The sequence below is a fragment of the Notolepis coatsorum genome, assembly GCF_963971535.1.
Source record: "Notolepis coatsorum genome assembly, chromosome: 15".
In the NCBI taxonomy this organism is placed as follows: Eukaryota; Metazoa; Chordata; class Actinopteri; order Aulopiformes; family Paralepididae; genus Notolepis; species Notolepis coatsorum.
In genome coordinates, this window is record NC_140179.1 from 23,509,332 (window position 1) to 23,535,878 (window position 26,547).

General features: G+C 45.4%; 1 protein-coding gene across 1 annotated transcript in view; it reads right to left on the reverse strand.

The window, feature by feature from the left end:
• col7a1l (collagen type VII alpha 1-like) overlaps positions 1–26,547 on the reverse strand; it is a gene marked incomplete at its 5' end in the record, with an annotated part of 253,304 nt that overhangs the window by 209,133 nt on the left and 17,624 nt on the right. The window contains 4 exons of the mRNA XM_084330929.1: positions 5,694–5,823; positions 16,110–16,273; positions 18,248–18,421; positions 24,046–24,139. Of these exons, the coding sequence (XP_084187055.1) occupies positions 5,694–5,823; positions 16,110–16,273; positions 18,248–18,421; positions 24,046–24,139 (562 nt within the window). The remainder of the gene's footprint in view (positions 1–5,693; positions 5,824–16,109; positions 16,274–18,247; positions 18,422–24,045; positions 24,140–26,547) is intronic.

The window sequence follows — 26,547 nt, forward strand, 5'->3', positions numbered from 1 at the left end:
AAACTCGTCATTGCCCGCCATGCTCATTCTGCCGAAGACGCCGTAACACGTCTTTGATATCAATATTTAAAAAATCTGTGATCGAAATCATATTTCTCCTCCGGGGACCTGAGATATACTGCTGAGCTCCACTCAACTCTCTAACGGTTCAAGAGCGCCATCTGGTGGCCGATCGGCAGATTGCCCAACAGGAAGTCATGTGGATGAAGTGGTGCTCATCCATATTTCGTCCGGGCACTCGCTATCATTAGCAGGACTCCATCTTGACACAGTGAACACCGATCGGTGCAAATAACTCGACAAACAACATGATTTGGACGTATATACTATTATACAACCTGGAGATGGATCGGGTATTTCGACATCCCATAATAGGAATATCTCTGCTCCACGCTCATCGCCCAACGGCGCGAGGAAGATACGGTAAGATCCAGCGTTATTTTCCAACGTGTTCTTTACTAACTGCTCTGATGATCATATCACCCACACTAGATGAATGATATAACGTTGCCCACGGAATTATAAACGACCCCCCGCCCATCCGGTCAACATCAGATGATACGTAGTAACTTCTAGAACCACGTCCAGTTGAAATTTTTTATCTCGCGCCGATTGCTATCAAACTGTATTTCATCATCAATATAATGCATTTGGAGCTATAAATCACGTTCTGGAGAAAGCTGCAGAAAACGATAAAAACATACTTATACTTTAGACCGTATTTTAGTATGAATATGTGAATGAAAAAGTATAACGTTGCTACACCCTGAACAATAGATATAGGACATTGAATGGGCCATAATAATGTCAATTTAGCAATACAATTTAAAAAGTTATAGCCCTGCAAAGAAGGGGAACTTCTCCATAGACAAATAGAGATGGCGAGGGATGGTAAATTATGAATTTAACCATGGCGATCAAAGTGTTAAAGTGTGTGTGTATTCATATACATGCACACTATGCATGTGTACATGTGTTGCTATGTATTTAAATAGACAGACAGACCTTATTGTCTACCGTCGACTAAAAACACACTTCTTCAATCAATATCTGAAATTAAACTAACCTTCGTACTGTCTTTTACTATCATGCACTTTGCCACTAAATAATCTCCCTTGCCTGTATTACTACCTACTATACTAACATGTACACTCAACACTGTAGCACTCAAGTTCAACACTATTTGAGGAACATTGTTACTTAGCTGCCAGAGTTGTACCCTTCCTTCCTGCTGACTTGTTGTACACAACTTGTAAGTCGCTTTGGATAAAAGCGTTCAGCAAATTGACTAAATGTAAATGTTTTTTTAAATATGGTAATAAATCACTTGTCTAAAGGTGTGTGTGTGTGCATGCGTGTGTGTGTGTGTATGCGTGTGTGTGTGTGTGTGTGTGTGTCAGTGCATGTGAGCGGATCGGAGCGTGAGCGGCGCGGGGCGCGGAGCGGCCGGTTTTGACGTGAGCGAGGAGTGGGTTTTAAAATGAGTCGGCGCGACATCCGGAGCGAGAGTTCTCCTCCGCTCCAATCCACTCCAGGTCGCTCACAGTGGTTTCAAGTTCAAGTTCTTTAATAGTTGTCATACAGAAGTACAGAATACTTTCATACAAAATGCTTCTTACTGTTACGCTCCAGAGACTGTGCTAGACAAGATAGTATCAAATAACATAATAACATAATATAGCATGAATTTAGAAGAAGAAAATGAGGTCACAGTTGTTCGGTATAGACATATGTACAATGTTCTGAGTTACCATATAATATACAATACACAACTATGCAGTGTACTAATGTACAGTACTATCTAGTGCAAAGCAGAAATGGGATGAGGTACAATTTTAGGTACAATTTACAGTAAGGTGTACGAGTTGTAGTGCAATCCTTCATCCATAAATATAAAGTGTGGGGAGTGGGTGCTACAGTGTGTTTGTTTAAAGTGGGTGTGTGCTATAAAGTGTGTGTAGTGGGTGCTGCAGTGTGTTTGTTTAAAGTGAGTGTGTGCGTGTGGATGTGTGTGCTATGTGTGTTTGGTGGTTGTTGTTGTGTAGTGTTCATTCATTGTTCGTTTAGCAGCCTGATGGCCTGGGGATAGAAGCTACTTCTGAGTCTTTCTGTGCTCGCCTTGAGACTCCTGTATCGCTTGCCTGACGGCAGCAGTTCAAAGAGGCAGTTGTTCGGGTGGCTCGAGTCCTTAATAATTCTCTTAGCCTTCCCCTTGCAACGCTTGTAGTAAATGTTCTGGAGGGTGGGGAGCCCCCCTCCGATTGTGCGTTCGGCTGAACGTGTCACTCTTTGTAGTCTGCTTTGGTCTTTTGCAGTGCTATTCCCAAACCAGGAGGTGATGTTGCCGGTCAAGATGCTCTCTATTGTACATGAGTAGAAGTTCTTAAGGATCTTCTGGCTGACTTGGAACTTCCTTAGGCGCCTGAGGAAGTAGAGGCGTTGTCGTGCCTTCTTCACCACACTGTTAATGTGTATGGTCCATTTCAAGTCCTCGGATATGTGGGCTCCGAGGTACTTGAAGCTGTTGACTCTCTCAACCGGTGCCCCGTCGATGCTGAGGGGGCTGTAGTCCTTGACCCCCGACCTCCTGAAGTCCACAATCATCTCCTTTGTTTTGCTGACGTTCAGGGAGAGGCTGTTTTCCTGGCACCATCCCGCCAGGACCTTGACCTCTTCCAGGTAGGCCCTCTCGTCGTTGGCAGAGATCAGGCCCACCACCACTGTGTCGTCAGCAAATTTGACGATTGTATTGCTACTCCGCTGAGCCACACAGTCGTGTGTGTACAGGGAGTAGAGGAGGGGACTCAGAACACAGCCCTGGGGGGCCCCTATGTTGAGGGTGATGGATGAGGAGGTGCAGTTGCCTGCTCTCACCACCTGGGGTCTGCCAGTCAGGAAGTCCAAGACCCACTGGCAGAGGTCATAGCCCAAGCCCAGGTCCCTGAGCTTGGCTATGAGTATGGAGGGGACTATGGTATTGAATGCCGAGCTGTAGTCGATGAATAGCATTCTCACATAGTTCCCCTGCCTCTTGTCCAGGTGTGATGCTGCTGTGTGCAGCACATGGGATATGGCGTCCTCCGTGGACCTGTTGGGGCGGTATGCAAATTGCAGGGGGTCCATGTTGATGGGGAGGGAGGAGCAGATGTAGCCCTTTACTAGCTTCTCAAAGCACTTCATGGCTATGGAGGTGAGAGCTACAGGGCGGTAGTCGTTGAGGCAAGCAGGCTTGGATTTTTTGGGTACAGGGATAATAGTGGACTTCTTCAGGCAGGTGGGGATGACAGCCTGTTCTAAGGACAGGTTAAATATGTCAGTGAATACTGGGGCCAGTTGGTCGGCACAGACTTTTAGGACGCGGCCGGGGATGCCGTCCGGACCTGCTGCCTTCCTGATATTCACTTTTTTAAAGGTCCGCCTCACCTCATGCTCTGTTACCCTGAACACTGCGCCTCCATCAGCAGCCGACCCCCCCCCCCCCATTGCCGAGGCTTGTGAGCTGGTGTTGTTATTACCAGCATCAAACCTCGCATAGAAGGTATTGAGGTCGTTTGCTAAGGAGATGTCACTGTTCAGTTTGAGGGAGGCGCCTTTGTAGTCTGTCATCGTTTTGAGCCCCTGCCACATAGCTCTAGAGTCAGCTTGTTCAAACTGGAGTTCAATTTTATCCCTGTAGCGTCGTTTGGCCTCTGTCACTGTCCTCCTTACGTTGTGTTGCGCCACCTTGTGGTCGTTCATGTTGCCTGCCACTAGGCCGTCATTGTATGCTTTGGTGCGCTCTCTCAGAGCTTCACGGACGGATTTGTCTACCCAGGGTTTTTGATTTGGGTAAACTTTCATTTTGGTAGTGGGGATTGTTTCTTTCACCCTAGTACAGACATAGTCCAGCACTGTCTCCGTGTAGGCATTAATGTTATCTGTGTCGCGGAATACAATCCAGTCTGTGTTGTGAAACACTGACACTAGTGTATCCTCTGACGTCACATCCCATTTCTGCACCTCTCGCGAGACTACGGGAGTACTTTTAATTCTTTGTCTGTACTTGGGTGTAAGGAAAATGGATGCGTGATCTGACTTGCCAAAGCCACTATCAGAATGAGCCTTGTAGCCACCTTTAAATTGCGTGTAACAGTGATCTAGGATGTTACCGCCTCTGGTGTTGCAAGTCACATGCTGGTAGAAATCAGGCAATACCTTTCTCAGATTGGCGCTATTGAAATCTCCCAGTACTAAAATGGCGGCGTTAACGTTCGTCGTTTGTATATTGTTTACCTCGTCGTGTAGTCTGGAGAGCGCGGCGTTGTTGTTGGCTTGCGGTGGAATATACACTCCGACCAGGATGATCGCCGTTAACTCCCTCGGGAGGAAGAAAGGACGACACTTGATGGTTATATATTCCAGTTCTGGGGAGCAGTGATTGGATAATTCCTTCACATTCGTTGGATCACTCCAATTTTTGTTAAACATGAAGGCAATACCTCCACCACGTTGTTTACCGGACTCTGATTGTGTCCGATCTTTCCTATGGATAAAGAAATGATCCGCTGGTTGAATCGCGTGATCTGGAACCTCCGGCGTGAGCCACGTTTCGGTGAAGCAGAGAACGTTGCAGTCCCTAACGTCTCTTTGATATTGAATCCTTGCTCGGATGTCATCCAGTTTATTGTCTATTGATTGTACATTGGCTAGCAATATACTGGGAAGTGGTGTACGGTGTCGTCTGGATCTCAGCCTGTTACGGATCCCAGCTCTCTTCCCTCGCCGCCTGGTGATTCCTTTGTTCCTGGGATCAGGATCTGGTCCCATTGTTTTGAGAATCTCCAAAGGCCATTGCTGCGGTTCGGAAAGCTGATTCAGGGAGTAATCCAATCGGTAAGTTTTTCTTAATCCAATGTCAATGATTGACTGACGGTCATACACATATAATGCACCAACAGTTGGTGCAAATAAAACTCCTAATACTATAAAAATTAACAAAATAAAGCACAGTCTCGTCGGAGCGATCAGAGAGGCAGCCATCAGAGCAGCGCCAGGTCACTGTCTCTGTTACACTCTGTTACACTGTTGATGTAATATACATGCAGTACAATGCCAAAGCAACAGATGGCGATGTACAAACATGAAGGCCATTTTCAACCAATGAGAAGGGTGAACCTGTGATATCCTGTTCAGGCTTCACTCCTCCTCCTTCACTCACTCCTGTTAGAAAAAGTATCGACGCCATTGTTGTTGACGTTAGCTTACATGCTAACGTTAATGGCAGCGACCATAGCATTGTGGCTCGGCTAGCCTATCATCGCTTAATAGAGCTAGTGAATGGATAAACAACGTTATTTAACATTGCAGAATGGGTACAATTACAATGCGGCTCAATACAAACAATTGTTAAGGGGCCCAGGGGGTGTAGACTGTTGTAGTTTGAGCTAATTTACACCATGCTCCAAAAAAAAATAAAAAAAAATGCTGAGCGATCTGGCGCGGGGAGCGGGGAGCGCTCGATTCAAGGTGAGCGGGGAGCGAGCGGAGAGCGACTTGGGGGCGGGGTCAACATGAACGATTAGCGGAGCGGACCAAGCTTTAAAGAGCGAAGAGCGGATTTCTCGGCCGCGCCGATCCGCTCACGTGACCTGGTGTGTGTGTGTGCGCGTGCGTGCGTGTGTGTGTGGGTACGGTATATAGAACGAGTCACTCACTTGTCTGAATGGTGATGGTTGCAGAGTCTCCTGTGAGGCCAGGGTAGATGGCGTGCAGAGTCAGGGTGTAGTCTGTTTTAGGAGTGAGCTCTGAGACCAACACTGTGGCCAGGTCACCCTTCAGGTCAATCTGGAACACACACACACACACACACACACACACACACACACACACACACACACACACACACACACACACACACACCCACACACACACACACACACACACACACAGAGCAGAGAATATGTGGTTACTTACAATTTGAGAGAGAGAGAGAGAGAGAGAGAGAGAGAGAGGAGAGGAGAGAGAGAGAGAGAGAGAGAGAGAGAGAGAGAGAGAGAGAGAGAGAGAGAGAGAGAGAGATTTGAGATCTGGGCGTGCATGTTTGTGTAGGCGCTATTGGAAACGTGGCTGCATTGACTGTGATCATATATTGATTGATGGCAATGGTGATAGTTGTACTCTACCTACTTAAATATTCGTACCTTGTGGTTTTCGCCGAAGCTCTAACGTGCACAGTAGGCTACTCAGTGTGTGGTTTTGCCAATGCGTGCACGCGTGTGTTTGTGTGTGTGTGTGACATTGTGATACCTCGGTACATGTTTGCAAAATGTTTGGTATAGCGCCCCCCCTGGAGAAGAATTCACCAGCCGCCACTGGTCAAGTTCTTGAGTTTTTATTTCCTCTTCCAACATCTCAAGTCGGACAAACGGCCAGTGATGAGACGTTCATTTTGATCACGTTTCTCTGTACAATCCACTTCTACATACATTTCCCTTTTGGGTTTATTCAGTTTTCAAGAAGACATCCATCATATAAAATGTTTTACTGTAATTATTGAATAGAATTGTGTTTCTATCCTGGTGAGAAGCAGACTTAGGGAAGATTTCAACTATAAAAAGTGAATGAGAGGTCATGACTATTGATCCAATCTGATCCAAATGTAAATGAGACGTTTTTTCATTCTCGAGTCTAGTTGATTGACTCACGTTAGACGACATGTAAATATGAGTTTTTAATTATATTTGCTGTCTTTTGAGGCTGTGAAAATGTTGTAGTTTGTAATGTCACAGTGGGTTTAGAACATGAAAAAGTGTATTTTCCCATCTGCAAATCAAACTTCAAGAATGTATGCGAATTATACCCCAAATGTATACGATGAGAAATATTCCAGATTGGGGCTTTATTATTAAGAACCAATTTCCAAATGATCCCAAACGAAAGTCACAGTTACATACAGTACGTCCTCTGCTCTCTGGCTGTGATCCCAAAGTTAAAGGAACAGTTACATACGTCCCCAGCTCTCTGGCTGTGATCCCAAAGTTAAAGGAACAGTTACATACGTCCCCAGCTCTCTGGCTGTGATCCCAAAGTTAAAGGAACAGTTATACGTCCTCTGCTCTCTGGCTGTGATCCCAAAGTTAAAGGAACAGTTACATACGTCCCCAGCTCTCTGGCTGTGATCCCAAAGTTAAAGGAACAGTTACATACGTCCCCAGCTCTCTGGCTGTGATCCCAAAGTTAAAGGAACAGTTATACGTCCTCTGCTCTCTGGCTGTGATCCCAAAGTTAAAGGAACAGTTACATACGTCCCCAGCTCTCTGGCTGTGATCCCAAAGTTAAAGGAACAGTTACATACGTCCCCAGCTCTCTGGCTGTGATCCCAAAGTTAAAGGAACAGTTATACGTCCTCTGCTCTCTGGCTGTGATCCCAAAGTTAAAGGAACAGTTATACGTCCTCTGCTCTCTGGCTGTGATCCCAAAGTTAAAGGAACAGTTACATACGTCCCCAGCTCTCTGGCTGTGATCCCAAAGTTAAAGGAACAGTTATACGTCCCCAGCTCTCTGGCTGTGATCCCAAAGTTAAAGGAACAGTTATACGTCCTCTGCTCTCTGGCTGTGATCCCAAAGTTAAAGGAACAGTTACATACGTCCTCTGCTCTCTGGCTGTGATCCCAAAGTTAAAGGAACAGTTACATACGTCCCCAGCTCTCTGGCTGTGATCCCAAAGTTAAAGGAACAGTTGCATACCTCCCCAGCTCTCTGGCTGTGATCCCAAAGTTAAAGGAACAGTTACATACGTCCTCTGCTCTCTGGCTGTGATCCCAAAGTTAAAGGAACAGTTATATACGTTCTCTGCTCTCTGGCTGTGATCCCAAAGTTAAAGGAACAGTTACATACGTCCTCTGCTCTCTGGCTGTGATCCCAAAGTTAAAGGAACAGTTACACACATCCTCTGCTCTCTGGCTGTGATCCCAAAGTTAAAGGAACAGTTACATACGTCCTCTGCTCTCTGGCTGTGATCCCAAAGTTAAAGGAACAGTTACATACGTCCTCTGCTCTCTGGCTGTGATCCCAAAGTTAAAGGAACAGTTACACACGTCCTCTGCTCTCTGGCTGAAATGCCCCCTATTTGAAAACCACAGCTATTCAACAAGAGTGTCGAGATACTCGTTTCAAACGGGCTCCACCTGTCATTATTGTGAAGAGGCAATGTACCTAACAGCTGTCATCTTCTACAGGCATAACTGTTACTGTGTGTGTGTGTGTGTGTGTGCGTGCGTGCGTGCGTGCGTGCGTGCGTGCGTGCGTGCGTGCGTGCGTGCGTGCGTGCGTGCGTGCGTGCGTGCGTGTGTGTGTGTGTGTGAGGACTGGACTGGATTTATTAGACACATTTGAACACAATATATCCACAAGCATGTCGCGACTTGTCACGTTCAGATTGTCAGGATGACACATAACTACTTTAGGTTGTACTTTAGTTTGTATTTTGTATATTGTATATTTTGTAGTGTTTTGACTTTATTCTTTAAAAAAAAATGTACTGTATGAAGCACAATCTTAGGAGGCTCCTCCTCGATGTGAGAGATCTATTCACTTTTCATGTTAATACTTATTGTTACAATAATTATTCCCTTCTGTATTAAACATGTCACTTTGTTGATGGTTCACCAATGATTTCAGGCTGTGGAATATGTGGATACCTTCTGAAATCAACCATTCATAATCGCAACCAGAACTCAGTCATGTTTTATTTAAGTTCCCATTCAGCTTTCTACTGAAATGACCGGAAGAGAGATGAAGTCTGACATCACCAAAGGTTCAAATTGTTTACGTCTCAAACCCTTTCAAGTTCAAGTTTCAAGTTTGTTTTTATTTGTCACATATAACGTACATACATGTACTTTACAGTGAAATGCTTGGTTCTGTATGAGCCCCTGAGAATGTGCTTCATACAGTAAAAAGTAGTAAAAGAGGAATAACACTATACAATATACAATACAATATACAAGCTAAAGTACAACCTAAGTACAATCTAAGTGCAGTGAGTAAATGCAGACGACAATGAGGTACAAAAACTTTAAGGCAAGGTGCAAATGAGGTACGAGGACTCTCATTGGTGAAGTGTAACGCATGGGAGGTCACGCTGCCTTCATCAATTCCTGCCTCCGCTGAGCAAGCACCCAGACCTGACCTGTAGGCGTCGCTGTCCACAACGCCAGATTCCCACCCATGACTTGCCCTCCCCCTAACCCAGCCAAACGAGTTAGTATAGCGATCAGCCCAAGCCTCAAGCAATGCTGACTCCGGGAGTCGAGACCGCAGCCTCTTGCATTGGTGACGAGCGCAATCTCCACTACGCCACCTGACCGCCTACTATTCAGGTATATTTGAGTCCTTCTCTTATTTGTGGAACATTTATAAAATAAAAAGAACTCCACTTTGAAAAAAGACTACCATGTGTAGACCTACTTTGAAATAAAACATAGAAGAGGAGAACAAACACTGGCATCTGTAGACCTACTTTGAAATAAAACCCTGAACTATGCAGTCAGTCTTTCCCTTAAAAGATTTCTCACCACATATCAGGCATACAGGTAAGCCTGCATCGTTAGTCGTGAACGCAAATTAATCTGTCCACGCTGAATTAAACCCTCTATTTTCCTCAGACTTTCCTTTTTTTGGATTTATCCATGGTTAGCTTACTGGGGGGTTGGAAACTCAAGATTAGCCACTTGCAGACGGCAGGGAGAAGCGCGGGGTGTGACGTACTGTTTAAGTTGATGAAAAAAAATTAATTTCAGTGTCACAGTATGACATCGATCTCCAAAATAAGAGATAAAAAAAAAGTTACGGGCGCCCCAGTGGCGAACCACATAGCGCGCTCAGCCGCGGCACGGCCGACCCGGGTTCGACTCCCGAACCCGTCGTTATTTGCCGAATGTCTTCCCCCCACTCTGTCTCCCGTTCTTCCTCTGTCTCTCTCTACTGGACTGCCCAGTAGAAATAAAGCGATAAAACGCCAAAAAATGTATCTTAAAAAAAATCATAAAAAAATTACAAAAGAAATTGCGAAAAAAGAAAAGAAAATATAAATGTTGGTCAGGGAGCCGCAGCTGATTGGCTAAAGAGCCGCAGGTTGCCGACCCCTGGCATAGGGGAATAGGAGCGAGTGTTTTAATGCAACTGATCTCCATTTTGACGCAAATGCAAATACATCAGAATCGTCGTCATTTAGAAATGAGATCGCATACGTCTATGAATCGAGATTGCGATTTTTTTTTTATTAACCGTGCAGCCCTAATGTATACTGTATTGTATTCCTTTGTAGAAAAGCCACACAAATATTCCCTGAATATAAACCGAACAAACCTGAAGCATCGCCCCCATAGTGTCCCCCACATCCGTGGAGGCCCTAGACCTCCGTTTCAGTGAGTGAGTGGGTGAATGTGAGGCTGTTTGTTTGTTTGTTTGTTTGTTTGTTTGTTTGTTTGTTTGTTTGTTTGTTTGTTTGTTTGTTTGTTTGTTTGTTTGTTTGTTTGTTTGTTTATTAAAGGATCCCCATTAGAGACACATGAAAGAGCCTCTAGTCTTCCTGGGGTCTTGGACAAAACAAATACAATACAAATGTACAACAAAAAATATGAATAAAAAATGTAAACAACACAAATTAAAAATTAATACAAATATACAAATTCACATTATAAAATCTAACATTCCAGTCAAACAAAAAAAAGATAAAATACACAGATAACAGTTACATACTTGACATGTTTGCAAGATATCTCTTAATATTGGTTTTGAAAGTAATTTTATTATGTATTGTGGATGAGATGTTTTTTGGCAGAGCATTCCAGAGTGCTATTGACCTATATGCCAGTGAGTTTGAGAACATTTGATTTTGGTGCTGATTTTGTTCTGATGTTACCAGAAGCGGCCCCTCTAGTGTTGTAACCATGTTCAGAAGTAATTTCTAACTGCTGAGCCAAGCTGTAAAGCGCTTTGGATAAAAGCTGTTATATAAATCCAGTCAATTTAGCATTTACAATATAACAGGCCAACAAATAGGAAACATTCTTATGATATTGTAAACAACATGCCGAGGTTGACATTTGATAACACTGTGAGTCATTTGGTCGTCTGAAGTAGTATTTACACGAGGGTTTGTTTACAGAATGCCCCGGTAGCTTGTACCATATTATGATATTATTCAGCACGGGTCACAGCTCCACACACAAGGGGTTCACGTGGAATTTAAATTACACTGAAGCGCAACATGGTGGGAAAAAAACACCCAAGTACTGTTCTGGCGTCAGCCACCCAGAATGCAACCCTGAGGCTACTGTATGTTCAGACCGCCAGCCAGAATCTGTGTTTGGCATCATTAGGCCGATCCAGACAGAAGATCCGGAGGGCGGGAAACATGATGACATGATGTGATCTTTGCAAAGCTGATCCAAAACATTTGGAGGTGGTTTGAAATGTGGACCACGGCAGTATCATGGTGAGTTATTTATACACTGGTCTGTATCATGTTGAGTTATTTATGCACTGCTCGTTACTAGGGGTGTAACGATGCATAGATTAATCTAAATGCATCGATTCTAATGTGTTAGAATCAATGCATCGATTTGAATATGTTAGAATCGATTATAATCTAAATTAATCGGGGAAAATAAATGTAATGTTTAATTTTTTTTGTGTATTGTTTTTATTGACCTATAGTCCATTCATGCTGAGTGAATCAGTTCCCCCAGCCACATTTGTGTATTAAAAAAAAATTGGGGAATTAACCGATAGAAAATTAATCGAAAATGTATTGAAAATTAACCGAATCGAATCGTGGTCAAATTAAGAGATTTCATGATGCATTGAATCGTTGCCTGAAGAATCGTAATCGAATCGAATCGTTGTGAGGTCGCATCGTTACACCGCGAATTATACACTTTATACACTGGTCGTTATTACCATGGTGAGTTATTAATACACTGGTCGTTATTACCATGGTGATGTCCGATATTATCGGCCGATATCGGCATTAAAATGTGATATCGGAAAATATCGGTATCGGTTTTCAAAAATAAAAATAAAAAAAATCTTTTTTTTTACATTTCTATAACCTTTATTTACCCAGGCAAGCTTAATACACTGGTCGTTATTACCATGGTGAGTTATTAATACACTGGTCGTTATTACCATGGTGAGTTATTAATACACTGGTCGTTATTAGGTATGCTGATAAGATGGCGGCACAAATGGCCCAGAACGACACAAGAGGCTTATGGCGAGGACTGCGGACGATAACTGACTACAAAGTCAACACCCCCTCAATGGAGAGTGCCGATGCCTCTCTCGCGGACCAGCTCAACTCCTTTTACGCACGGTTTGGTGCAGACAGTGGCGACGCTAGCCCACCGGCTAACGACATCACTGACGCGCCGGCTGTCGTGGAGGGGGGGGGCATCCGCGGGGGGGCGAGGGCACTCTCTCATTGACGGAACACAGTGTGAGAAGAGCATTTATGCGGGTGAACACCAGGAAAGCTGCTGGCCCAGATGGGATAACAGGACGTATACTTAAGTCCTGTGCTAACCAGCTAGCCCCTGTGTTCACCACCATATTTAATCTATCCTTGGCGGAGTCTGTGGTCCCTGCCTGTTTCAAGGTGTCTACTATAATACCGGTACCAAAGAAACCCTCCCCAACAGGTCTTAATGACTACAGACCGGTGGAGTGTTTTGAGAGGCTGGTTAAGGATTACATTTGTGCCTCCCTCCCCAGTGATATGGACCCCATGCAATTTGCATACAGGCCAAACAGGTCCACCGTCTCCCAAGTACTGCACAGCACCCTCTCTCACCTAGACTGCCAGAAGGGGGGCTATGTGAGACTGTTGTTCATTGACTATAGCTCAGTGTTCAACACCATAGTCCCCACCAGACTGGTGGACAAGCTAATCGAGCTGGGTCTGAGCCCCGCTCTGAGCGCCTGGATACTGGACTTTCTGAGTGAAAGGCCCCAGGCGGTCAAGGTGGGGGGTCAGACCTCTGTGGTAGAACTGGATTCCCCCCACCACCCCAAATTGTAATTAACCCCTCCCTAACAGACATCCCAAGCCCCCCAATATCCAAGTTCTTTCCAAACCTGTCTAACCTTCAACCCCACCCCCCTACCACCACCCCAAGCCCCCACCCTCCATTGTATCCAAAGACCCCACACCCTCACCTCTCCTGTCCAACCACCCCAAAACACATCACCCCCCCCCCTTTATCACCCCAAGTCCCCCCCCAGAGCAGAGTAAACCACACAAACTCACCATTCCAGACAAACCACCCCGAAACACATCACCCCCCCTTCATGGACCCGAAACCCCCCCATGGAACAGACCAATCATCCACCTTTCCAGTTCGACCACTAACAATGGACACACCTTTTTCCCCTCCTGATTTGACTGTATATAATGTGACCACAATCATTGATCTAGAGCTCAGTTGGGTACATTCGGCCAGTGTGCTCTCTGAGTCATCCTACTGTAACTCTTTGATTCATCTGAACCTAACTTTGGTGTATTAAACCCATGTTTGTTCAAGCCTACCTTTGATTACTCCGGGAACAATTCTCCCACACCTCCAACACCATCACCCTGAGTATCGGGTCCCCCCAGGGCTGTGTTCTGAGCCCCCTGCTGTATTCACTATACACACATGATTGTGTGGCCAAGTTCAGCTCGAACTCCATAGTGAAGTTTGCGGACGACACGGTGGTGGTGGGGCTGATCTCTGACAACGACGAGAAGGCCTACCGGGAGGAGGTTGAGGTACTGGAGCGCTGGTGCCAGGACAACAGCCTGCTCTTGAACATTGGTAAAACCAAGGAGCTGATCGTGGATTTTAGGAGAACACAGCAGGGGACACACACACCACTGAGGATAAACGGGGCTATCGTGGACAGCTTCAAGTACCTGGGGGTCCACATCTCAGAGGACCTGACATGGACAACACACATAGACTCAGTCGTAAAGAAGGCGAAGCAGCGCCTCTACCACTTGAGACAGTTAAGGAAGTTCAGAGTATCTGGGAAGATACTCCAGTCCTTCTACTCAGGAGCTGTAGAGAGCATCTTGACTGGAAACATCACTGCCTGGTATGGAAACAGCACGGCACAGGACAAGAAGGCCCTACAGAGAGTGGTGCACTCAACCGAGCGTACCACGGGCATAGCACTACCACCCCTGCAGGCCTTATATAACAAGAGGTGCAAATCCAGAGCCTGCAGAATAAGGAAAGACCCTCACCACCCCAACAACAGCCTGTTCAAGCTGCTGCGGTCAGGCAAACGCCTGCAAACACCAGCAACTAGGACAGAGAGACTTCGACTCAGCTTCTTCCCCCAGGCCATCAGAATCTTGAACACTGAACTCTCCACACTAGGGCTGACCCCTATTAGTCGATTAGTCGACTAATCGGTCGAAAGGAGCCGTAGTCGACTGGCCAACCTCTTAGTCGAATATAAAAAAAAATTAAAAAATATATTTATAATTTCTTTTTTTTATCATTCTTTCCAAAAGAAAAGAGGCCTAGAAGCGTGGCTAACGCTAATGGCACGCATACCAGAGGCTAACTGCCTACGAAAACAGGCACAGAGGCACTGAAAGAGGATTTCACCCTTCTAATGAACACACTAGACTAGACAAAAATCAAGATGTATCCATCAGTGGACCAATTGCATGCTTTTGCAGAGGACAAGAAGCCTTCAGTCGACTCCTTCAGACATTAAGCACCCCCCACAGCCCAAATGGAATGATAAAAAATGTATAAAAAATAAAAAATAAAAATAAAAATTTAAAATCTTTTTTTTGTCGACCAATAGTCGACTAACGGCAAATTTTGGCCAATCATAGTCGACCATCCAAATCCTTAGTCGGGGACAGCCCTACTCCACACACAAGCACACATGAGCACACACACAACACACAACACACACACTGTATACGCTCACACACTAAGCAGTCACTTTAGCATGAACACACACACACACACACACGCTGCACACGCCCACACTCAACGGTCACCTTACACAATGAAAAGGTCACTTTAAAAAACAAGAACGGGAGTGGTTCTTGTATAGTAAACAGAAGGATATAGCAAGCTAGCATAAGGACACATAGTATAACTGTAGATTGTATAGCATAGCATTGTATAGTAGTGTACATAAGACCCAGTGCCTCATCCCTAGCTAACTGTGTATTGCACTATCGCAGGACCTTAGCATGTCTCACCATGCTCTTGTAAACTTTATGGACTGTTATTATTATTACTTGTATTATTGCACATTGTATTATTGCACAAATGTCCTATTCTCATTCCTGTCTTATTACCTGTGTTGCACATCGCTGCGGGCATGACCCCCCGCATTTCACTGTATGCTTGTATGCCGTGACCGTGACAAATACAACTCTTGACTTGACTCTTGACTTGACTTATTACCATGGTGCGTTATTAATACACTGGTCGTTATTACCATGGTGAGTTATTAATACACTGGTCGTTATTACCATGGTGAGTTATTAATACACTGGTCGTTATTACCATGGTGAGTTATTAATACACTGGTCGTTATTACCATGGTGAGTTATTTATACACACACATACACACACACATACACATACTGTACAGTATACATACACATACTGTATACACACACATAATGTGTACTGTACATACACATACTGTATACACACACTTCCACCACCACCTCACTTGTGTCTGCAGGGAGAGGAGGGGCTGAGGGGGGCGAGGTCACCTGTGTCTGCAGGGAGAGGAGGGGGGTCCCCTTGGGGCTGAGGGGGGCGAGGTCACCTGTGTCTGCAGAGGAGGGGGGTCCCCTTGGGGCTGAGGGGGGCGAGGTCACCTGTGTCTGCAGAGGAGGGGGGTCCCCTTGGGGCTGAGGGGGGCGAGGTCACCTGTGTCTGCAGAGGAGGGGGGTCCCCTTGGAGCTGAGGGGGGCGAGGTCACCTGTGTCTGCAGGGAGAGGAGGGGGGTCCCCTTGGGGCTGAGGGGGGCGAGGTCACCTGTGTCTGCAGCGAGAGGAGGGGGGTCCCCTTGGGGCTGAGGGGGGCGAGCAGCAGCCTCACCTGTGTCTGCAGCGAGAGGAGGGGGGTCCCCTTGGGGCTGAGGGGGGCGAGCAGCAGCCGGTAGCCCGTGACGTCGCCTGTGGCCGGGCTCCACGTCAGCCGGAGGGAGCTGTAGGCCAGCTCACTCACCTGGAGGTCCCTGGGCCCCACCACCCGCTCCTCAGCTGGAGAGGGGAGAGGGAGGGGGGGAGGGAGGGAGGGGGGGAGGGAGACAGAGGGGGAGAGAGAGAGAGAGACATAGAGAGAGAGAGAAAGAGAAAGACAGATGGAGAGAGAGAGAGAGAGAGAGAGAGAGAGAGAGAGAGAGAGAGAGAGAGAGAGAGAGAGAGACAGAGACAGAGACAGAGACAGAGACAGAGACAGAGGGAGGGAGGGGGGGGGAGAGGGGGAGAGAGCCAGAGAGAGAGAGAGAGAGAGAGAGAGAGAGAGAGAGAGAGAGAGAGAGAGAGACAGACAGAGAGAGAAAGAGACAGAGAGAGAAAGACAGATGGAGAGAGAGAGGGAGAGAGAGAGACAGGGGGGAGAGAGACAGAGGGGGAGAGAGAGAGAGACAGAGGGAGAGAAAGAAAGAGAGAGAGAGACAGAGGGAGAGAGAGAAAGAGAGAGAGAGAGAGATAGAGAGAGAGAGGGAGAGAGAGAGGTTAATATATACAGTAGACACACAAGCATGCAAAGTTGAACTACATGCATAATTCCTCAGAGAGGGAAACATTCCCATTGAGTGGGTGACGTGTCATGTCAGACTGAAGTCAATTCAACATTTCTTTCTTTCTTCTGTCATTGTGTTTTAATGCACAGGATCAGTAGAGACGTGTGGCTGTGTGGTGATATCAGTAGAGACGTGTGGCTGTGTGGTGATATCAGTAGAGACGTGTGGCTGTGTGGTGATATCAGTAGAGACGTGTGGCTGTGTGGTGATATCAGTAGAGACGTGTGGCTGTGTGGTGATATCAGTAGAGACGTGTGGCTGTGTGGTGATATCAGTAGAGACGTGTGGCTGTGTGGTGATATCAGTAGAGACGTGTGGCTGTGTGGTGATATCAGTAGAGACGTGTGGCTGTGTGGTGATATCAGTAGAGACGTGTGGCTGTGTGGTGATATCAGTAGAGACGTGTGGCTGTGTGGTGATATCAGTAGAGAGACGTGTGGCTGTGTGGTGATATCAGTAGAGAGACGTGTGGCTGTGTGGTGATATCAGTAGAGAGACGTGTGGCTGTGTGGTGATATCAGTAGAGACGTGTGGCTGTGTGGTGATATCAGTAGAGACGTGTGGCTGTGTGGTGATATCAGTAGAGAGACGTGTGGCTGTGTGGTGATATCAGTAGAGACGTGTGGCTGTGTGGCGATATCAGTAGAGACGTGTGGCTGTGTGGTGATATCAGTAGACTCTGATATCTCTTTCACGTCTATAGATTAGATTCCATTCTTTAATGACCACCCAGCCAGGCTGGTGGAATTTGTTTTCAGTGCAGTTACAGCATTGTTCCAACATAGAACATAGAACATATAACATCACTTACAATACATACATACTACATGCAGTTAAATACATAAATACATAATTACAAAGACCACAATATCATAGTTTATGTCCATGTCCATAGCAACAGAGGTAGGGGGGGTTGCTACAGGGAGTTCAGTGTCCGTATGGCAGTGGGGAAGGAGCTGTTTTTAAAGCGGGATGTTTTGGTGGTCAGGGATCTGTACCACCTCCCGGAGGGAGGTGTAGTGGCTACACTCATTGCCGTTTTTCCGTGTTCCACCCTCTGTCGAACGCAACGTATTTCCCCATTGTCCATTTCTAAATCGTCTCGTTTAAAACAAATAAAGCATTAACATTTGCATGGTGTACCTTTCTGTGCTTATTCATCCACAATCTATAGCTCAACATGAAAATATTCACAATTAATCATAAATAAAAAAATTAAAAAAATTATTTCAACCAAAAATGCTTAAACAATAATGTTAGTGATAGAAGAGAACTCGTTTTGTCCAAAAATGGAAAGCTTTTCAATGTCCATGCGGCAGAATTGTTACAATAGCCGATAATCCATTTTCCCAATGATGAATCCCTATACGGGTGGAACAACCAGTGACGTCAGACTATACACCTCCATATATTATATCACGTGACCTACCGGGTTGGGCGCTTCTGATTGGCCGCGGTGGCTCCGAGGCGGCGAAACACACTCTGCGGGACAGCCGGGGGAGCAGGGCTCCCAGGAGGGAGAAGTCGGCGCCTAGCAACAGGTGCTCCTCGTGAGGCTCGGTCACGATCCTCCGCAGCTCTGATTCGTCGGCTCCCCTCACACCTGGGCGGGGCGAGTGGTGATGTCACAGAGTGGGAGAGTAAAGGAATAATGCAGATAGAAACAGATACAGATACAGATAGTAGGAGTTACCACCTTCTTTCTTTCTTTCTTTTTAGATAGTTGCTGCACTTCTGCTCCTGAGCACTTGTTTCTACACAGATATAATACAGATGGTGGAACACATGTATACTCATCATGATGATATCTGTAGATGCTATATCTATATCTCTGTACATATCCCTTACCTACTCGTACTAGTTACGCTGCTGGTCAGTACGACAGAAAATGATCTGTCCAATAGAATGAACGACTTGGCAATGCATTTCCTTTGTTTACAAATTAGGTTTGCTCAAAAAAGGGCAGTGTGAACGCAAACCAAAATCAGACAATGTATCATTCTCACATTTGGTCCACCAGAAAGTCCGGACTATCCGTGGACTTTCAGATGTGAACACGGCCGTAGCGTTTAGGGCTTTGCGCTTATTTACCACCATGTCTGTGAAGACGGTAGGTGCGTAGCGTTAACTGCTTGGTGCAATTGGCGCCAGGCTTTGTGGATAGGGAGCATTTTTGGACAAGTCCCATTTGCATAGAAAGGGGACATGTTCTGCCCATATTACCTCATTTAAATACGTGCCAACTGCACCGGACACAATGCTGACGGAACGCAGTTGCCACCTCATTGTATGCATGTCAGATCAGATGTATGCATGAGTGTGTGTGTGTGTGTGTGTGTGTGTGTGTGTGTGTGTGTGTGTGTGTGTGTGTGTGTGTGTGTGTGTGTGTGTGTGTGTGTGTGTGTGTGTGTGTGTGTGTGTGTGTGTGTGTGTGTGTGTGTGTGTGCGTGCGTGCGTGCATGTGTGTGTGCGCGTGTAAACTCATTATGTGTCTATGGTATATGTATTCATGAGATCAGCTGCACCACAGATTTCTGCAACGTGCCACTGTATCTGGGCGCACACCTTGACATAAAAATACGAGCAGAGATAATCTTTCACTCACACTCCCTCTCTTCCACATACACACACACACACACACACACACACGCACACACACACACACACACACACACACACACACACACACACACACACACACACACACACACACACACACACACACATACATCTGATCTGACATGCATACAAACATGCATATATACATGGACACACGCATACACACAGGAAATGTAGTGCAAGTAATGACAAACTCTCCATCTCTCACACACACACACACACAGTCTTTCTCTCTCACACACATGCACACACACACACACAGTCTCTCTCTTTGTCTCTCTGTCTCTTTCTCTCTCTCTCACACACACACACAAACGCACACACTCACGCACAGGGGCGTAGCTGGGGGGGGGGGGGGGGTAGGTTAGGATGATTCCAACGGGGGGGGGGGGGGGGGGGCAGAGAACACTATTATTATCTTTTTATTAATATGGTTTTATTATTATCCTAAAGTAAGTTAATGTAGTTGACTCAAAAGTTTAATTGCCTGTATTAAAGAAAAACGTCACAAAAGAAACAAACAGGTGCTTTTTACTCTGTTTGACAGAATGAGCACCCCTCCCTTCATTCATTGCATGATGGTTCAGTCCATGCACAGCACCGCGCCAGCACCTTGCAGTGTGAACAGTCAGACTGACAGGAAAATGTCCTCTCTACAGCTCATGAATCAGGAGCTCAGAAACAAACGAAAAAACGTCATTGCAAGCATTGCAAGAGGAAAATATTAAAAGAGGTTGACAGCTAGTCACCAAGTATTTTCACAAGAAAGGTATTTATTCACAGAACTTGTTTTGAAGCCCATAACAGCTTGGCCAACATTTTGTGGCTGACGTTAGCTACCTGTTGCTATCAAAAATTAGATGAGTGTAGATGAGCCCAGTGAATTTGTATCCAGCAGCTATGCCCTTTTGCTATGGCTAGCTAACCTAACCTGTATAATGTTACATGCTAATCACTGCTCTAATGCACAGATGCGACTTCAGGATCAGTACCCCTTCCCTCAGGCCAGCTCCCAGTTCAAGGAGAGGGAGGTAAGCAGCAGGGCTTGGCGTTAATACACAGATTTTTAAATATGCTTACCATGCATTGAATACAACTTTAGGTAATATTCACATTTAGTTACTCTAGTTGTTCCAGTAATTGCAATACCATTGACCACTGGCACATTACATTGAGGTTGTTACAGTAGCTATAGCTAGATTTGAGCAATTGGAAAAGATCTATACAAATTATTATTATTATTATTATAACAATTAAGAGATAGCTCGAGCTGTACTGTGTTATTACTATTATAGGGCATTTTATAAATTATGTACACCATGGATACTCTAGAGCCAGGGCCCTCGAGCAAGGCAGCCAACGAGTAGAGCAGAGGTGAAGAGGCAGAAGTACCAGGACAAGAAGAAGTTGAGGACCATGAAAGCAGCACAGATGAGGAGGAAGCAGCTATGGACAGTCAATGTCAGGGACAACGTGAGGCTCCGACACAGGATTCCACAGATACTGAGCCACCTGTAGTGGTGTCTGAGGTAGAAGATCTGCTATTGAATTGAATTGAAAACCTTTATTTATTCCCGAGGGGAGATTCAGATGTCCATTACAGCATAACAGAAATTTTAAAACAGTTAGTGGAAACAGTTAATACATAACATACACGTATTAGTATGTGTTAAAAACAAGATGGACAAATACATAGGGATAAAAATGGCTAAAATAGGCCTAAATAGAGCTAAAAGTGGTGAAAAGAAAAAGAAACAAGTCCAATAATGTTAAATAATTAAATTAATTGGTTACAGTCCACAACCCAGCTCCTCCAGTCCACGGCAGTTGGCCCGTCCTGGCCCTGCCTGGTTGTGGAGCCTGATTGCCACCGGCACAAAGGACTGCCCGAAGCGCTTTGTGGTATGTCAGGGGGGATACGTCTGTGGATAAGTCAGCTCATCATGGAGGGGGTGGCAGGGGTTCTCAAGGATAGCATACAGCTTGCTCCTCGTCCTCCCCTCTGCCACCACCTCCAGACTGTCCAGGTCCGCTCCCACCACAGAGCTTGCTTTTTTGACCAGTTTGTTTATTTTGTCTGTGTTGGTGTTGCGCCCCCAGCATACCACAGCGAAGAAGAGGGCACCAGCAACCACAGACAGGTAGAACATCTGCAGCAGTTTGCTGCAGACATTAAAAGACCTGAGCCCTCTCAGGAAGAACAGTCTGCTCTGTCCCTTCCTGTAGAGGGCCTCTGTGTTGTCCGTCCAGTCCAGTTTACTATCACTTGACCCAGGGTTGTTCCCAGCCTAATGCGACTCAAGGTTCTTTGGTAGACTATTGCATTGGTCCATTCATTGAAGATGAACGCAATGCCACATCCTTTACTTCAGGTGCTGAACTGCTGATCCGAATGTATAGGTAAAAAACATATTATGCATTTTCATCAATAAATAAATGGCACAAAAAAAATGTGTACTGGGTTGGGGGCCCACAAATACATTCTTTCATGGGGCCCAGAATCTACAGCTACGCCCCTGCTCACGCACACAAACAGACAGTCTTTCTCTCTCTCTTTCTCACTCACACACAAACGCACACACACACACACACACACACACACACACACACACACACACACACACACACACACACACACACACACACACACACACACACACACACACACACACACAAACATAAATCACACACGCCCTCTCCCTTAAACACACACACACACGGCCTCATGAATGTATGCAATGAATATCTCATGAATTTCCAAACCCGCAAAACACAGCAGAAATAAGCCAGTGGGCTTTTGGGACAGAGATCTGAGAGAGACACTGGAGATGTTGAGGACAGAGATCTGAGAGAGACACTGGAGATGTTGAGGACAGAGATCTGAGAGAGACGCTGGAGATGTTGAGGACAGAGATCTGAGAGAGACACTGGAGATGTTGAGGACAGAGATCTGAGAGAGACACTGGAGATGTTGAGGACAGAGATCTGAGAGAGACACTGGAGATGTTGAGGACAGAGATCTGAGAGAGACGCTGGAGATGTTGAGGACAGAGATCTGAGAGAGACACTGGAGATGTTGAGGACAGAGATCTGAGAGAGACACTGGAGATGTTGAGGGACAGAGATCTGAGGAGACACTGGAGTGAGATGTTAACCTCTTCCACCTGTGCCGTCCATTGGCGGGCCGCAAATGACATCACGTCATAAATCAATCTGTCTAGATAGACTGTCTGACAAAAGTATCGTTTTATTTTTCAAACGTATTCAAGTATAAACATCATAACCATGTCACAACAGCAGTTATAATGTATATTATCATCAATACGTTCGTTTACCAATAGGTTAAAGTGTTATTAGATAGATTTTCGTTTTGCTGTTGTTTAGTTCGTGAATGTCGACCATTTTGGAAAATTTTACGTCGGGAAATGTAGTTTTTCTCCTGCCATTTTTAAGAGGACACTGAGAGCTTTCGATGAGCGTTAGAATTTTTCCGAACAACACTTCTCAACGGCCTCTATGGGGTTTCAAGCAAATTACTTCTGTATGAATCTTTTTTATATATCTTATTACTCTGGATAATAAACCACAAAACTTAACATTATTAGCATATATATTGAAGCCCAGTTAGTTTCTCTTCCCTATTTCTAGCATGTAGCAACAATTAGATTTGAAATTAGTTTCAAAATGGTGGCACCCTGGCAAAAATAAAAAAGCGACTGTACATACAGTAGATTTCATTGTCTGTTCTTATGCACGCCTGGTGATACTAAATCCAAATTGAACTCGGCCATTTGACATATAAGATTTGGCACAATCCATAAATGTGCAAATTGGCTATAATAAGGTAATTTATAAGCCTGCTATTCTATATTCTATAATAATATTTCAAATTGCATTGGTCCGGATGGGAGAATTCAGTACTGTATCTACAAAACCTTCTGTTTAATCATCTTCCCTTTATTCATTTCCTTCGATTTTTTGTACACATGATCTCAAGCAGGTACTGAACGAGATCAGTGGCAGTTGTACATGTCTGGTTATTTTTAGCATGGTGTTATTCACTGTCAAATATGCAAAGAAAAATCATAATTCATATTCTCCTTTGTTTCATCACAATTTAAGCAAGCCTAGTAATAGACACAATATTTCTGACACTGGGAATACACTGAGGTCCATAGATGTCCCTAGATACCAAGAATATGCAAATGGGCCTTGTAGAAGTGGAGCAATATTCCATTTACTTAAGTATGTATTTTAGGCGGATTTTCAGAAAATAGGGCTCCGGGCTTAAGAGGTTAAGATAAGATAAGATAAGTGGGGATGTTGAGGACAGAGATCTGAGACACTGCAGGGGGGATGTTAAGATAAGATAAGTGGGGATGTTAAGATAAGATAAGATAAGATAAGTGGGGATGTTGAGGATAGAGATCTGAGACACTGCAGTGCGATGTTAAGATAAGATAAGTGAGGATGTTAAGATAAGATAAGATAAGTGGGGATGTTGAGGATAGAGATCTGAGACACTGCAGTGAGATGTTAAGATAAGATAAGTGAGGATGTTAAGATAAGATAAGTGGGGATGTTGAGGGGATGAACCATGGCACCCACCTATCGCGAAGAGAGAGATCCCGCCATCGGCCACCGCCTTGGCCGCGCCGTCCACCTGGTCGTCCGAGCGGCCGTTCGTGATCAGCACGGCGATCTGTGTGTGAGAGAGGTGGGGAGGGAGAGAGAGAGGTGGGGAGGGAGAGAGAGGTGGGGAGGGAGAGAGAGAGGGAGAGAGAGAGAGGTGGGGAGGGAGAGAGTCAGCGGGATCGTTACGGCTCCTCCGCCGCGCTGACGGACTCGTACACTCGCACATACAATTCGGATCCGTAGGATTTCCGAACCGCGGAATTTCCATTTGAGGTTTTTGAGATAAATCGTGTTTTCGCAAACTCTCCATTTTAAAAAGTTGTGTAGTGTTACATAGATTCACAGTTAAAAGTCCAACTTGCTGGGGTGCCAGGGTGGCGCACTACGTAACGCACTTCAGTGCAACGCGGCCGTCCCGGGTTCGACTCCCGGACCCGGCGACATTTGCCGAATATCTTCTCCCATCCTTCCTCTCTATCTATCCAATAAAGCAATAAAAATGCCAACAAAATTACCGTAATTATTTTTTTATTCAACTTGCTGGTAGATTTTCTTTCTATGTCTTTAGACAGTATGTGTTTCATTACATATATATACATTCATACCAATTATTTGCCTGTTCTATTCTCCATCCATCTATCATCCATTGCAACACTATATAATCACCGACATCCAGTTGGGGGATCCCCTTTGAACAGCCCATCTGAGGTTTCTCTCCTCCACGCCGCCTGTGGTGCTTTTATTTGTCCTATTTCTAGGTTTTTAGTGAGTCGTTCCTTATTGTCATTGGGGAAACTCTGGGAGTGTTGCATATTTGTATATATATTTTTTCTAAATATTATTATTATTATTTTCTCCCAATGTTAGTCGTTATGCCAATTCCCAATCCCCTTCGTGGTGGCTGCGCACTCTACCCCATACCGTCGGTCTGGGAGGGCGGAGACTATCACATGCTTCCTCCGACACATGTGTACCCAGCTGAAGGAAATCGATGATTTGCATTTGGTTTATAACCTATATAGAGATGGGTTTTAAGAGGATAATATCATCATCATCATCATCATCATCATCATCATCATCATCATCATCATCATCATCATCATCATCATCATCATCATCATCATCATCATCATCACCATCATTATCATGTATGTGTGTTTCCCGCCAAAACAGTGCAGACAGAGGGCCGTTATCAGCTGGGTGGAACAGAGAGAACTAGGGGGGGATAATATCAACAATTGAGAGGTTGCTATAGTGATCTGGGTCAAATAGCTGTGGTCGAATACAGCACTGCTTATAGTCATCTGAGAGCAGCCAGGTCAAAGAGGTAGAGGTGGTGGAGGAGGAGGCGGTCAGAGAGAGAGTGTGTAGCAGGCAGTCTGTCTCCACAATAGTAAGCAGAGTGTGTGCATGCCGAGGTCGTTGAGCACATAACACTGATAAGGACTGCAGATTGGTCAGAATAGAAAAGTGGTTGACATCCATAGAACAGACGTCTAGTGTGTGTTTAAAGGTGAATAGCAGTTGCCATGGCAGCGTCACATAGTAACGAGGAAAGTGGGCGGGCCCCCGTTGCTAGGGAGAAGAAGTTATAATGAGAGTGTCTTCCGGGTGTACGTTAGAATGAGAAACGAACCACACCGAAGAGCGCACGTGTTGATCAGAGACGTTCATCCCTCTCTCACCCTCGCCGGTGGGGGAGGGGAGGTGACACATCATCATTAGCTTCAGCTAACGGGAAAAGGTGGTTGGCTCCGACAAGGCCCAGAACCATCGGACTAACAGCAGACGAGACGATAGAATAATGAATTTAGTGTTCCATCAAAGACTTTTCAAGGACAATACGAAATGGGTATCATCTGAGGCTTTTGTTTATGTAATAAACAACGTGTTCTGAGAAAGGTAACTTGTCTGACGGTGTGAATTATTATGATTACGGATTGCATTAAAGGGGAATGACCACGATATACAGCCAGTATGATAAGACGTCGGAGAAATAAAACACAACGCAGAAACTACCCGAGCCAACAGATAAAGAGGTGATAAGTGGCTGATTGTGGTTTGCCAGAATCCAACACAGCCCACCACTTCTTTTCACCTGGCAGCGCGGACTCTCACTGAGAGAGTGTAACGTGTGGAAGGTCACACTACCTCTCTTAGATCCTTCCCTTGCTGTGCAGGCGCCCCGACCGAACTGTAGGAGACCCACCCACCGGCTTCCCTCCCGCTGACTCTGCCAATCGAGCCAGTATGACAGCCGGCCAAGCCGGAAGCAACGCTGACAGCTGGATTCGATACCAGTGTCTCTTGCGTTGGTGACGAGCGCCTTGTCCGCTGCGCCACCCAGCCGTGCATATTTCTATTTTATGGTGGTTTTTGTTTTTGATCTATTGTGATGTTTCTTTTGTGATCTCGGGCTATACAAATACATTTTATTTGATTTGCTGTATGCCTGTGTAACTCTGTTGTAGGCCT